At 34.9% G+C, this 15,777-nt stretch overlaps 1 protein-coding gene across 3 annotated transcripts in view; it reads right to left on the reverse strand.

Annotated features, from left to right (window-relative positions):
- The window catches only part of CNTLN (centlein), a gene marked incomplete at both ends in the record, with an annotated part of 264,859 nt that overhangs the window by 79,665 nt on the left and 169,417 nt on the right, over positions 1 to 15,777 (reverse strand). For all 3 annotated transcript variants that reach the window (XM_080708552.1, XM_080708551.1, XM_080708550.1), the window contains 2 exons: positions 9,165 to 9,700; positions 15,678 to 15,769. In XM_080708552.1, coding sequence (XP_080564678.1) covers positions 9,165 to 9,700; positions 15,678 to 15,769 — 628 coding nt within the window. The remainder of the gene's footprint in view (positions 1 to 9,164; positions 9,701 to 15,677; positions 15,770 to 15,777) is intronic.

Consider the following 15,777-nt stretch of genomic DNA (forward strand, 5'->3'; position numbering starts at 1 on the left):
CAGCAGGGAAATGCAAATCAGAGCCACAATGAGACATTACACCACACCAGTAAGAATGGCTGCTGTAAATATCAACAACTAAGTCTAGGATGTGAAGGAAACAGCTGGACAATGCTGGTAAGAATGTAAGTTAATTCAGCCATTATAAAAAGTATTAAAGTTCCTCAAAAATAAAAAAAAATATAACTACCATGTGATTCAGCATGCTCAAAAGTGGGTTTACATCTGGGGGGTGGGGGAATCAGCATGTTGAAGAGACAACTGTATTCTATTTTCACTGTAGCACTATTCACAACAGCTATGAGATGGACACAACCTAAGCAACCATCCAGTGAAGAATAGATGAAGAAAATGTAGCACATACACTACTATAGACATACATTAGAATATCCAGAAAAAAGACCAAAAGCCTGTCATTTGCAACAGTGACATGTATGGACCTAGAGATCATTATGGTAAGTGGAATAAGGTAAGCCCAGGAAAGCAGATACTGCATGATTTCACTCATCTGTGGAATATAAGGTTGATCTCACAGACACTGAGAGTATAATAGTAGTTACCAGAGGCTGGAATAGAGTAGGAATGATAGAGAGTTGGAGAGAGGTTGATCAATGAGTACTAAGTTACAGTGAGAGAGGAGGAGCTAGTACTGGTGTACACAGTAAGGTGATTATAAATGATAATAATATATACTTTTAAAAGCCTGAAGAAAATACTTCAAATGTTTTCACCAAAAAATGGTAAATGTTTGAGAAGATAAATATGTTTAATTGGATTTAAACATTAGACAATACAGACATATCTTTAAACACTTCATGATGTCCAGTAATACACACAATTTTTATATATCAACTGAAAAAAAATCTAATGTAAATAAAATAAAACTGCCTGGTGTGGTGGTGCACAGTTGTAATCCCCGCGCTTGGGAGGCAGAGACAGGAGGATTGCACAGGTTCGAAGCCAGACACGCTGGCTTAAGAGACCCTGTTTCCAAATTTAAAAAATATATAAAGAATAGGTCTGGGAGTGTAAGGTAGAAGGGTTTCCAGGAACCCAGTACCACCAAAATAAATAAAGAAAGAAACAAACAAATAAATAAAATAAAATATCCAAACATAAATTTAAAATACATTTTTTGGTACTTGGAATTGAACCAAGAGGCATTCTACCCCCATGTAATACCCCTATTACTTGGAAACAGTGTCTCACTAAATTGCAGAGTGCAAGTTGTGAAGTCTGGCTTTGACCTGTGATCCTCTCAGCTCCCAAGTACTTTGATTACAAGCATTTGCCACTACACCTGGCTTAAAATGCTTTTCAAAAAAATTAATCATTACATGTGACTATTGTTCTTATAGTATTCAATTTAGTTTCTTTTTATAGCAGTATTTTGTCATTATAGGTCTTGATTCGGTAAGAAAGTTCTGGTCTTTTGGTATAAATAGTTCACAGGAAAAAAAAAACATTGCACATGCATAAGCATGCGAGATGTTACACCGGTTCTGACATGCACTTGCAAACTAGATCCTACAGAATCTCCTCCTTTCACCTACCACTTAGATTGGCCTACTGCATTCTCCTGTTTAAGGAGTCTCTATTTTTCCTGTTCTCATACTATTAAACTCAAATTTTCTCTCCCCTAATACCATTCAGGTCTTCTAACCATTATGGTTGTCTCCACTTGTTCATATTTGGGGTTTATTATCTAGTTCTATTATAGATGTTACCCTTGAGTTTTTGGTTACAGTATTCCAATTGTTTTATTTTGATGGGGAATCTGTAAAGATTAAAAAAAAATCTGCCACTGCTACAGCTTTTTCTAGCAGTACCAGCTTTTTAAATGGTAGCTATTAACAGAAAGGGCATGATCTTAGGTGTCTATGATGTGATTCTTGTCACGCTTGTCAGAGCTTCCAAATACTATCTAGGTCAGATACAGACATATTCATAATCTTTGGTTCACTGAATCATCTACCCAAACCATTAATATTTCCTTCCCAAAGCATTACTCATTTTCTATTCTGTGTACACCAGAACTTGCTACTCCTCTCTCACTATAACTTAGTACTCATTCTTATTATATACTAATTCTTTAAATATTCTGGATATTAGACCTTTTCATTTTTATATGCTATAAATACTTCCTCCTAGTTAGTCATTTGATTTTAAATACTTTCCTATTTTTTGTTATATATATGTAAAGATGTTTAAAGTTTTACTATATTTTCCATATCTGGCTCTGCATTTTCATATCTTGCTCCTAACGTGTGTGTATGTGTGTGTGTGTGTGTGTGTGTGTGTGTGTGTGTGTGTGTGTGTGTGTGTTGGTGCTGGTGTTGGTGGTAGTGCTGCTGCTGCTGCTGCTGGGGATTGAAAACAAGGGGCTCTAACTCTGAGATATACTCCCAGCCCTATTTTACTTTAAAAAAAAAAAAAACAGGTTCTCAGTAAGTTGTGGAGGGCCTTGCTAAATTGTTGAGCCTAGCCTCGAAGTTGTGATAGTCCTGTCATATCCTGGGATTACAGGCATGTGCCAGCATCCCTGGTCTAAGTATGCTTTCTAGATGTGCTCCAAGCTTATAAAGAAACGAATAAAACCCCTTAATTTTCATAATACTCTTCTAACTGTACATTCACTAAATCTCTAATTTGTATAGATTTTTATTTGTTGCATTTGTTAGAGAGATAGTGAATTTATATTGTTGAATGATTAAATAAACAAATATATTCACTTATTCTTTATAACCTGCTATGCATATAGTCTGGTTTTCCATTAAAAATTTAACTAAATAAAAGAAATCCTAGGAACCTAAAGCAGTATTATTAATTTGACAAAATACAGACTATATGTTTTGGAAAAGTTGAATGAGTAACATAGCAGTATCATAAAATCAAGACTTCAAGGAGGATCAAATGAATGTGTAGGTCATTTAAAAATAGCAGAAAGCCGGGCGTGGTAGTGCACGCTTGTAATCCCCGAGTTTGGGAGGCAGAGACAGGAGGATCGCTCAGCCGTGCTGTCTTAAGAGACCCTGTTTCCAAATAAAAATATAAAAGTCGGTCTGGGAGTGTAGTCTGGAGGTAGAAGGGTTTTCAAGAACCCCAGTACCACCAAAAAAAATAAAAATAAATAAAAATAGCAGAAAAGCTTTGAGGAATAAAAGTCGTTGCAGTAAGATCCAGACATAGTGGCAAACATTTATAGTTCCAAGTATACGAGAGGCTGAGATAGTAGTATTCCTTGAGCCCAGGAGTTCAAGGCTAGCCTGGACAACATGATGAGAACTTAGACTCAACATTAATACAAAAAATGAGGGCGTGGTGGTACACACTTGTAATCCCAGCATTTGGGAGGTGGAGACTGGAGGACTGCACTTTAAGAACAGCTTCAGCTACTTAGAGAGGCCCTTTGCAACTTAGTGAGAACCTGTTTCAAAAAATAAAATCCTAAAAAATAGGACTGGGAGTGTAGCTCGAAGGTAAAAAGTCCCCTGGGGCCCATCCCAGTACCACATACACAAAACAAACAAACAAACAAACACCTGAAACAAGAACAACTTTAGAATCACAAAATTAATAGTTCCTTTAACTCTAATGATGATAACTGGGTAGAATTAAAATCAGTTTGAGAGCCTGGCATGGTGGCACACACTTGTAATCCCAGTACTTGGGAGGCTAAGACAGGAGGATCACAGGTATGTGAATAGCCTCAGCTACTTAGTGAGGTTTCCACAACTTAGGAGACCCTGCTTCAAAATACAGAATGAAAAATAAGGCTGGAGGTGTAGCTTGGAGGTAGAATGCCCCTGGGTTCAAACCCCCGTATCACAAAAAATAAAATCAGTTTGAGAAAGACATAGTTTTAACCTAAACAGGTTTACTAAGAGATGTTCATGAAGCATGCACTGGTAGTATCTACAAATACAAACAAAACATAGGCCTAAAAAGATCTGTACTAATCCAGGCATGGTGGCACATGCTTTTAGTACTTGGGAGGCTGAGATAGGAGGATCTCAGGTTTATGGCCAGCCTCAGCTGCTTACTGAGACCTTCAACAAGTTAGAGAGGCCCTGCTTTAAAATAGAGAGAGAATCCATTTTTTTGTGTGTGTCTGGGGGTGGAACACAGGGACATTTGATCTTTGAGATACAAACCTGCCCTATTTTTTATTCTTTATTTTGAAACAGGGAATCACTAAGTTGCAAAGAGCCTCACTAAATAGCTGAGGCTGTCTACAATCCATGATCCTCTGGTCTCAACCTCCCGTATGCTGGGATTACAAGCATGTGCCACCACGCCCAGCTAAAACAGAGAATTAAAAAAAAAAAAAAAAAAAGGGAAGGGACAGGGATGTAGCTCAGAGGTAGAATGCCCTGAGCTCAATTCCCAGTAACACACACACACACACACACACACACACACACACACAGAGAGAGAGAGAGAGAGAGAGAGAGAGAGAGAGAGAGAGAGAGAGAAAAGATCTGTACTGGCAATTGACAGAAGACAAATTTGCTTTGTGACTGTGGGAGATATTCTGTTTCAATGTAAAAGTTTTAGCATCCTCATCCATCTTTGGGAATGAATGTATAAGTGCATATATATATATACATACACAAAGGTCATGAACAAGGAGAGGAGAGTTAGGGACTAACATGGAAAATTATTCATTTTAATAGTAATAGCAAACATTTATGTCAATGATATCTATTCATATTCTTCTTGGTATTCCTCTGTTTTTGGAGATAAGAATGTTCCTTTCCTCCAAGTATATGGAGGGCACCTCTCACATGACGGTCTTATGATCCATGTCACAGGAGGTCAGAGACCTCTTCCACAACCTGCTATTTCTTAAATTCCTTAAGCTATGTATATATATTTTTGAGTAGTATACCTGAACTCCTTCAACAGGAACCATCTCTTTACCAAAGGTAGTAATGTGAGTGAATAGCTATTTTATAAGTCAAAATAGAAGATGAAAAGGGCATTAGGACTAAGGTTGAAAATTCTGAAAAATCAAAATGTCACTATTTATTCCAAAGGAAAAAATTTAAAAAAAAATTTAAGGCTGATTAGTGCCTTTTAAGATAATTTTAAATGAGACTAAAATGTATTGGTAGGGAAAGACAAAACTTAAGGATTAAATAAAAAGAAAGAGACTCAATCAGGTATGGTGGCACATGCTTGTAATCCCAATACATGGGTGGCTGAGAAAGGAGGATCACAGGTTTGTGGCCAGCCTTAGCTACTTAGTGAGGCCCTCCACAACTCAATGAGACCCTGTATCAAAAATAAAAACTAAAAAGTAGGGCTTGGGGTGTAGCACAGAGGCAGAATGTCCCTGGGTTCAATCCCCAGTACAGAGAGAGAGAGAGAGAGAGAGAGAGAGAGAGAGAGAATATGAATGAATTACAAATGTTTATGATAAGAGAAAATAGAAGTAGAAATTATAATTGTTGGAAATGGAAAATAATGATTATTTCCTATACCCTTCCAAATTCTAAACTGGGGCCCCTATAACAAAAGACATAAAATACCAAGTTTATTAACATGTGTATTATACATCCAACACTAAACTATCAGAAATACACATGTATATGCAACATGGGAAGAACACAAAACTATATAACTCAAAAGAAGTGGCTTAGAACTCCAGCTAACATGACATCTTCAACAAAGAACAATACATTTTTGGAGAAGCAATAGGATAAAGGAAAAAACAGTGAGTTCTAAGAGGCATAAATTTGTCAGAAGGCAAATATGTGGGAAGCTAATGACAGAATAAAGCTAGTTGGCAAAGTTTGTTATGTAGATTCCTAAGGAACCACTCTAGGCAGATTAAGTTCTGAAGTAGTATCCAATAATTAGTTGTTGTCTCTCCTGGTAAAGAAAGGAGGTGGGATACCTTTGTAAATTTAGGTCTTACTCAAGGACAAGGGAGGACACAGCACTGTCCTGTATCTGCTCTTTCTACCACATTTTATAATCTACTTAGTAAAATTTTATTTCTGTGCTTTTCCCTATAAATTGTACTTTCTTCTTTCTTTAATTTTCTAGAAAAATAATAATAGAAAAAACTTCTAGGATAGTCTTCTTTTGAAGATTAACACCATCACTGAGTGGGCATACTCCTGTATACTATGTAAAATAAATATAAGATGAAAACTATACAATATAGCAATATACATAAGTATATATGTGTGTGTGTATGCACACATGATTTGCTTCCATTTTTCTCAGTATCCATATAAGTTTCCTTTCATTTATTATTATTATTATTATTATTATTATTATTATTATTATTAGTTCTGGGGAGGGGACCCAGGAGCATTCTTGCTCTGAACTATACCCCAGCCTTATTTTTTTTTTTTCTTTATTTTGAAACAGAGTTTCACTAAGTTGCAGAGGGCCTCACTAAGTAGCTGAGGCGGGCTGCAAACCTTCAATTCTCCAGTCTCAGCCTTCCAAGTATTCGGATTATAAGTGTGTGCCACCATGACCGACTTTCCTTTATTTTAGACTATAAAAATTAAAACAAATAAAATCTTCTGAGGTTACAGAAGTTCCATTGCAGAATTTCTAATTGAGAATTTTTGCAGCTGAATGATTCCTGAGTGTTCTGTCAGGAAGAAAATGTAACACTTAATCCTTCTATGTAAAACTGAGTTTCAATGCTGCAAATCTTAAACGAAAATGCTATATTGTTATATTAAGAAATAGCATGATACATCTCTAAAAATATATGATCTTGTATACACACACACACACACACACACACACACAATGATGAAATTAAAGCTGGGTCTATTTACCTAACTTTAAAGAATTTGTTTTTTCATGTTAATAGATGTCCCCTTTTAAGTAAACTGAACCACTACCACTACATCATGAATGGTATAATAGTAAGATGCAATTTGCAGCTAAAATTAGAATTTCCTTGAAGATACAGATAAATAGTGAGTTTTGAGTTAAGTAGAATTTTATCTCTAATTCCCTTTGAGACAGAGGAAGAAGAAACTGGGGAGAGGTAACTAGGAACTAGGAATACAGACTTGACTCTGGCCTTACCTTCATAAATTTGTTTGTTAATTTCTTTACCAGCCTGAGGACAAGGAGTTTGACTTGATGATATTTTTAAATAGTCTTTCTCAAATTATTTTCAGACTGGAATCAGGGCCCCTCAAAAAAACTACTGAAGCCAATGCCGTTGCTGAATGTTTTAATTGGTCTGAAGTGTGTACAGAGCTTTAGAGCTTTTAATAAGATCTCCAGGTGATTATAATATGCAAATAATTGTTGAGGTTCAGAAAACAATACCCTAAAATATGACACATTGGTATGCTGAGTGCTTTGAAGTAAAGAACATCAGAAGGCCTCAGAATCAAAGTCTCTCTAACCTTCTTTTACTTTCCTATCTTACTTCTTTCATTCTCCAAAACAAGGCATAAAAATGAGAAGGCCTCTTCGCTATAACAGTGACAGAGCTAAAGCACCTTTTCCTCAAAGCAAACCATAAAGCCTAAACACGTTCTTCTACCTTCTCCTGCCTGTCTATGTAAGAGCAGGAGAGCAAACAAATTCTCTCACCTGTGCAATAGTTAATCCTAAAACCCACATTCCAAATGGTTCCTACCCTCTATTCAAGGAGGAAAGAATGCCAGGTGGAAGAAGCCAAGAAGAATCTAAATGAACAGGTACATAGTTTCTTTCCTTTGGTCTATTATGTTAGATCATACCCTTTCTGTTTCATCAGATTTCCATACAACTCTTCATTCTTCATGGAATCTAAGCATAAAAATGGAAAGTTTTAGCTGGGCGTGGTGGTACATGCCTGTAATCCTAGCACTTCGGAGGCTAAAAAAAAAGATAGCAGGTTTGAGTCCAGTCTTGGCAACTTACCAGGACTCTGTTACAAAATAAAAAATAAAACAGGAGTGGGGTGTATCTCAGAAGTAGAATGCCCCTGGGTCTAATCCCCAATATCAAAAAAGAAAGAAAAAAAAAGTTTTCCCTAAGTCTTGGGTCTTTAGCCTGCAACCTACCCTATGATGTAAAACTGATTAAATAAACTGCTGTTTTTCTCTTGTTATATGTCTTTTGTTATAGGGATATTAGTCTGACCATTATGATGGGCAAGGGAAAGTATCACACCATTTTGCCTCTACACAAGTTTGGAAAGTTTGGGAAACTGTTTTTAAAAAATTTTTAGTTCTATGCCTGTGATTAAGGAAACTCGATGTTCTTCTCATATCTAAAAACGAACTGCTGAGGATTTAATAATGAAACAAAAAACTAGGGAAAATAAAAGGAAACATGTCATTATGAAACAAGCCAGAATTTTAAAAATTATGGCAAAATGGACAATTCATAACCAATTCTGACAACACTGAACTTCCCTGTTGCCTAGGTATCAAAAATGGGTGTTCTATCATTCATTTGCCTTTGTGCTTGGTGTGTATCTATGAATGTATAGCCAGGGGTAAGAGAAAGAAATACTATAGATATCAAGTATTCTCCTGTTGCTATTAAGTAGGGATTAAATAACTTAAGATTAGGAATCTGCCTAACTTTAAAGAAGTAATTTTTAACCACCATTCAATTAAAGTTAGTACAATGATTTTGCATAATATATACATGAAATAATTAGTGAAGATGGTTCTTAATTTAAAGGATGTTAAACAGCTTGTAGACATCTGGTAACAAGCTGAAATGGGTCATTCAAAATTTATCTAACTAAATTAAGGGGGGGAAATGTTTCTCCTCCCAGGTTGGCATGTCACAAGATAACTAAACTGACTTAGTAGGCTTGCCTGGGAATCCTTAGCTGTCAGTGGTGAATATGCAAAGGGCCAGCAAATTAAATCAACCTGCCAAACTGTCAATTTCAAGCCTCATGACTGCATGAAAATAGCATCACTGGAAGAAATCAAGCATTGCTTTCTTTTGGGTTTCCTGGCACCTATTCAAATACTCATGCAGTTGTGGCTAATTTTGCATGCAAATTTCAGTCAATAAGCTCAGAACAAGACCTCCCAAGATATTTCAAAGGATCTGACAGTGTTTTTTCTGAATACCAAATCGACAGTAGTTGAAATTCAATCTCCATTTGCCAGGGCTTTACACATGCACAGTGTCCCCACCACAGAGCTAAGTTAATGAGAGCCTACCTGCTTTCACTCACATCCTCCCAGCCGTCCTTGCTGAGGTTCTCAAACACACTGCTCATGACCTTGATGGAGTGATTGAGAACAGTGTGGTGACGCCCCACAGCACACTTTTTCTTGGCGGCTTTCAATTTAACCTTGGTAGTGGTTGTCTTACAATCATATTGTCCAGATCTGGCTTCCATGATGGCCCTCTCAGATTTACTTTTGTCTGCTGAGTGGTGCAGTTTCTCCACTGGATTCACCAGCTCTTCATTTTCATTTCTTAATGCATTAGCTTCTGTCACTTGTCTCCTTAGGGAAGTGACTTCTCTCTCCAGCTCACTGATTTTTTCTTGAAGCTCAGTTTTGTCTTTTTCTACATCTTTATTCCGTTTTTGTAGCTGCTCTAGCTCTTTTTCTCTAGCATCTGAATCTTTTTTATGCTGTTTTAAGTGGGACTTCAGGAAATCATTTTCTTTCATTAATTTTTTATTCCCTTCTTTTAATTTTCTTGACCTTTTCTCAAAAGATTTTAGTCGATTTTCCAACTCAATGACCTAAACAAAAGAGTTAAATTTACCCTTTGAAAGTCCAAAACCATAATCTACTTTCTTTTTATGATCATTTCTAACTCATGAAAGAAAAAAATTACATTTAGCACAAGGACAAAATAAATCTAAGGTACTTAATTTCTAAATAATTCTAAGGTGGTATAGATGAATGCATTCAAAAATGCAATAATACATCTGTTGAATAAAGGACAGATGGTAAAAGAAGTTAAAATTCTATACAAAGTGACATAGCACTAAGTATGCTAATAAACTACAGAGATTTTTAAGATCATAAATGCTACCTATTCTACTCCTTATAAAAATATTTTCAGAGAAAAATAATTAATACAAAAGACTAAAAATAGGTACATGAAGAAGCTATATTAATAAATAAAATTTTTCTTCAAAAATCAATAATCATAAGAAAAAGTGATGATTACATACAAAATAATCAATTGTGGCTGCTTTTTTTCCTAAATTAGAAGAATATAATTTTAGCAGACATATGACACTTTATTTATACAATAAAAAAATTTTACCATAAACTCTAGCAAGTTAAAATAACAATGATTTCAAGGTTGCATATAAATGAAATATTTTTCATTTATTTCAATAAATACTGTTCATCTTTTAGGACATAGCAATGGTAATATATACTTCTTGGCCTTAAGGAATTATAAAAATTGGGAACAATAGACATTTGGGCACTAAACCTAAAAAAATATATGATCGATTACAAACATTTGTCCATATCATTTTGCTTCCCAGTTTACTAAACTTTACTTATGAAGGTAAAGATATGTTGTTTTATAAACATGAGTTTCTGTCATCTTTGATTTATCTATCTAAAACCCTTATTTTTCTTGTGAGTTCAAACAGCTCCATTTAATTAAATGGTATTTACTGGCTGGCTATCCTATCCTGAGGCATGGATATTTATCAACACAATATAAGAATTTCACCTATTTTTACTCACTTTTTTTACTCACTTCTATTTCACAGTATGATATATCCTCCTATTCTTGTACCTATGTCCTATAAGAACCTATTCTAGACCTAGAATAAAGGTATAAAAGACTATTATAGGCCTCTGTGTATTTCTATGAGAGAGATCCTACTCCTTCCTTATCAATGCAACTGTTTTATTGGAGAACTGATTAATGTGACAAAAAGTAATGTTTAAAGAAAATATAAACTCTGCTGAATCCCTTTCACTTCTTCCAAATCACTTTAACTTTTATATGCCTTTTAGTAAAAATATACTTCAAAAACCAAGAAGTATTATATTTTTATGCTTTCTTCAGTTTCCCTCAATAGATCTTTAATCACTGCCCCCAAAATATACTTACCATAAATACATTTAAAAATGTTCGCCGGGCGTGCTGGAGCACACTTCTAATCCCCCCACTTGGGAGGCTGAGACAGAGGATCGCACAGGTTTGAAGCCAGCCTCAGCTACTTAGTGAGGCTCTCAGTAACTTAGTGAGACCCTGTTTCCAAATAAAATACAAAATAGGTCTGGGAGTATAGCCCAGAGTTAGAAAGCCCCTGGGTTCTACCCCCAGTACCACCACCACCCAAAAAAAAAAAAAAAAAAAAAAAAATATATATATATATATATATATATATATATATATATATATATATACTAGCATGATTACAGGTTAGGGTAAATAGAATGAATTCTTTTATTACCCATTTTGTAAAAGTAAGCAATTGTATCTTTTAAATTGACTTTGGCAGGTGGTATAAAAACATTAATAAGAAGCACTATGGTCTAGCATAGATTCTCAAACTTATTGCCTTAATATTTTCTGAAAAAAGAAAAGTCTCACTGCCCCCTCTGGGCATTATCACCTTCCCTTACTTTTATTCAATGACTCCCAATTGCATCTAAGGCCACTATTGCTCCCTGGATAGCTCCAGAACCCCACCTAGGGCAATATCACCAACTTTGGGAATCTATGACAGAAACAGAAATTTTGATCAGGTTGATATCTCTGGATGCTTTATTTTGTAAAATATTCAACTTATTTTATGTTTAATTTCTTCTATAAGACAGGACTAGTAATATTTACTATGCAGGTGTGAGACACGTATTAAACATGCCTATAAACAGCAAATCCTGGAAGATAATAAGCACTAAATAATATGTCACAATGATCATAATTGTTTCTATTATTATTAATCATACAGTTACCTAATAAAATTTCTTGAACTTAAATGGTTACTTATGCTATATATTATAAATTAGCCATTAACTCAAATTTATAGTTTTAATAAATCACTTAAAAATGTAATAAGCATCTTAAATTTGAGATTTCAATTCTGAAAATTAACACTTTTCTTTTGACTAATTAATACTTAGTTGAGTTTGGATAAAATTCATAAAAATATAACCTATTCTGGGACTCAGAACAAAATATCCCAGAGTATAGTACTTTTGCATACTAAGGAGTACGTTGAACTGAAGGGCACTGGAAGGTCCTCATAAACAAGGTCTCTCTGATCATCTCTTGCCCGCATGTCTCTTCCCTTCCTTCTCCCCCAGTGTACATCATGGCAACCAAAACTTCTCTTCCCCAAGCAGGTCATTGAAAATGGCATTTCTTTCTCCCTAAGAAAGCCATAACAGGTCACTCTCTACCTTTTCCTTTCACCATTAAAGATCCTCATTCCAGAGGAGTCTGGCCCCATACACACCTGGGGGATGGGGGAAGGAATGATAAACAAGGTGGCCAAGAAGAACCTGAGTAAATAAGCCTTTCTGAGATTTACTCCTCAGTCTAGTATCATTAGATCATTCCCTTTCCCCAATCACTTTTCAACACAGCTGCCCATTCTTTACAGAACATAAGCATTAAAATGAACAGTTTCCCCTGGTTTTCAAGTCTTTATTTCTGAAGCTTTACAATGTCACCTAAATCTTTGATGAAATAAAGAGCTTTGCTCTTGTTAACCTGTCTTTTATTGTAGAAGTGCTAGCTGTGGCTTATTAGATGTTTAAAGAAGGCACCACAACATTCTCCCCCTACACATACCAAATGTGTATAATAAGTCTGTTAACTGCCTAATGTATATATCTATGTTTAGCCATTAGAAGTGGTCAAAATTATATTTAAGTTTAAAATGGAGGACATATAATGAACAAACTACTTCTGAAGACTATGAAATGACAAACTCCATAGAGACTACTAGTGTTTTTATTCAAGGCATAGTCTCAAACACTTTTAAACTGATTTTAAGAATGAGAGTCTGCTGGGCGTGGAGGCGCATGCTTGTAATCCCAGTACTTGCGAGGCTGAGACTGGAGGATCACACAGGCCCGAAGCCAGTCTCTGCTACTTAGTGAGGCTCTCAGCAATTTAGTTAGACCCTGTCTCTTCTTTTTTTCTTTTCTTTTTTTTTTTTTTTTTCAGTACTGGGAATGGAACCCAGGGGCATTCTACTCCGAGCTATACCCCCAGTCCTATTTTTTATTCTTTATAAACAGGGTTTCACTGAGTTGCAAATGGCCCCACTAAGTAGCTGATGCTGTCCACAAACCACGATCCTCCTGTCTCAGCCTCCTAACTGCTGGGATTACAAGTGTGTGCCACTATGCCCAGCCAGTTTCTTCTTCTTTTTTTTTCATTTGTGGTATTGGGGATGGAACCCATGGGCTTTCTACCTCTGAGCTTTACTCCCAGACCTATTTTATATTTTATTTGGAAACAGGGTCTCACTAAATTGCTGAGAGCCTCACTAAGTAGCTGAGTCTGGTTTTGAACCTGCGCAATCCTCCTGTCCCAGCCTTCCAAGTGCTGGGATTACAAGCGTGTGCCACCATGCCCAGCTAAGACCCTGTTTCTAATAAAATATAAAATAGGTCTGGGAGTGTAGCTAGGAGGTAGAACAACCCTGTGTTCTATCCCCAGTGCCACCAAAAACAAAACAAAACAAAACAAAACAAAAAAAGAATGAAAGTCTGAGGAACTGCTAAAGGCATCTCATTTGTGTTTTAAATCAGCTCCAGCCCATACATTCAGTACTAATGCTTACTTAATGTTTCAAGGAGATGGCTCTTTTCATAATTGAAATAAAATGTCTACCATTATGAAGTATATACTTTTGCTTGCTAGAAAAGCCATATAACAAATTACCACAGAGTGGGTGGATTAAACAACAGATTTTTTTTTCCTCTCCTAGTTCTGAAATCTAGAATTCCAAGAACAAAGTATCAACAAGACTGGTTTCTTTGGAGGTCTTGCTCATTTCCCAATAAATGGCAATCTTTTCCCTGCATCACATGGTCTCCCTCTGTGTTTAACTGTGTGCCAACTTTCTTTTCTTATAAGAGCATACTGAATTAGTGCCGACCCTAACACTTCATTTTAATTGAGTTGCTTCTTTAAAGACTCTATCTCCAAATTTAACTCTGAGATGGGGGAGATTAGGATTTGAGCATACAAATTTCTGGGAGACACAATTCAGCCAGTAACAGTGTGAAACATTAACACATTATTTAAAAAAAACAATCTACTTAACATGTTTCATTTCTGATATATACAAAATATTATTTTTATCTTGTTACTATCTTTTAAATCCAGTTGAATGAGTTTCATATACAGAAATTGAACCATAAGGAATTAAATCATGACTGATACAACTACACTAAGTTAATGTAAAAAAGTGACAAATTAGTATGCTAATTTGACATACAGTCAAATAAAAATAATTCCTGTTGATTTCCTAGGCCTCAAAGCATATTTCTGCATTCAATCTGAGAGTAGTCATTTCTGGTGGTTAAAATGAAATAATGTGTTTCAACTCTAAGGCAATAAACAGTAACATATTATATATCTGTAGAAATAAAAAGTTACATAAAATCTCACAAACAAAAATGCTGTTTTGAAGCCAAGATAAGCTGGTATATTCTTTATGACATCCTAGCTGGTAGTAGACCATTTATTTCAATCATTCATTTTACCTTAATATAAATGAACATAAACATTTCTTGGTTTCTGTGTTATGATGTTAACCTGATATGTGTCATTCAGAAATAAAGAGATGACAGCTTTTGTTACCTAACCATATGGCAAATGTTAGAAATACCGAGGAATCACTTCATCTGCTGTAAATCACTAAATTTCCTACATGTCACAGATGCAACTGAAAAGTAGCTATATTATTATTTTTGTTTATATATGTGTACATTTTCAACTTTACCTAAGTATTAAAGACTTAAAAAATAAAATCAATAGTGTGGCCAAATTATTACAATCGATTATAAGAATAAACTAAAGATCATTTTTTCTTTATAACAAAACCAAACAGTTTTAATACTACTGAGTTTAATTCATTGAATTTCATACTAATATATAAAGATTCAAAAATATGAACTATATATAAAATTATAAAGATAAATATTAAATATTTAAAATAGTATTTGCTATTAATGATAGGCATGCCATATCATGACTATAGGGTTGATATAGATGATCTTATTCAATGGAAGGCTATACTAAATCATATGATATAAGTTTTATCTAAAATGAGATAAGTTATATATTTTCAATTTTAAAATTATAAACATATTACCATTTTTCTATGGTAGAGCACTAATGCTATTATTAGATCAAATATAAATCTGTACATTTGTTGCAATGTAGTACAGTCTCATCATGATCCATTTTAAGCTGCTTAGTAATAACTAATAAGCACATATAATCTAAATTTTGTTAACTTCTATTGTTTTCACTCTCTCCATTTCATGTTTGAGAATATATTTAATCTATGCCAATGGAACCACAAGCTTTTACACATTTATTTCACTAACATTGATTTTTTCCCCCATTTTGGCAAGCCAGTGATTTTGAATTATGATTGTAAATTAAGAATTCACACAAGGTTTAAGTTCATAAGCCCTCATTTTAAAACATAATCCTTTATGTTAAAATTCAGATTTAACTTGCTTGGCTCAATATCTTAAAGATTAGACTACCTTCTGTAATGTCTGCTCCGACATTTCTTTCCCATTCTTCTCTGGAGTACTCTTCTTGACCCCATCATCTTCACGATACCTAAAGAGTTGTTCTGGTAGG

The sequence above is a fragment of the Muscardinus avellanarius genome (assembly GCF_963383645.1).
Source record: "Muscardinus avellanarius genome assembly, chromosome: 13".
NCBI lineage: Eukaryota > Metazoa > Chordata > Mammalia > Rodentia > Gliridae > Muscardinus > Muscardinus avellanarius.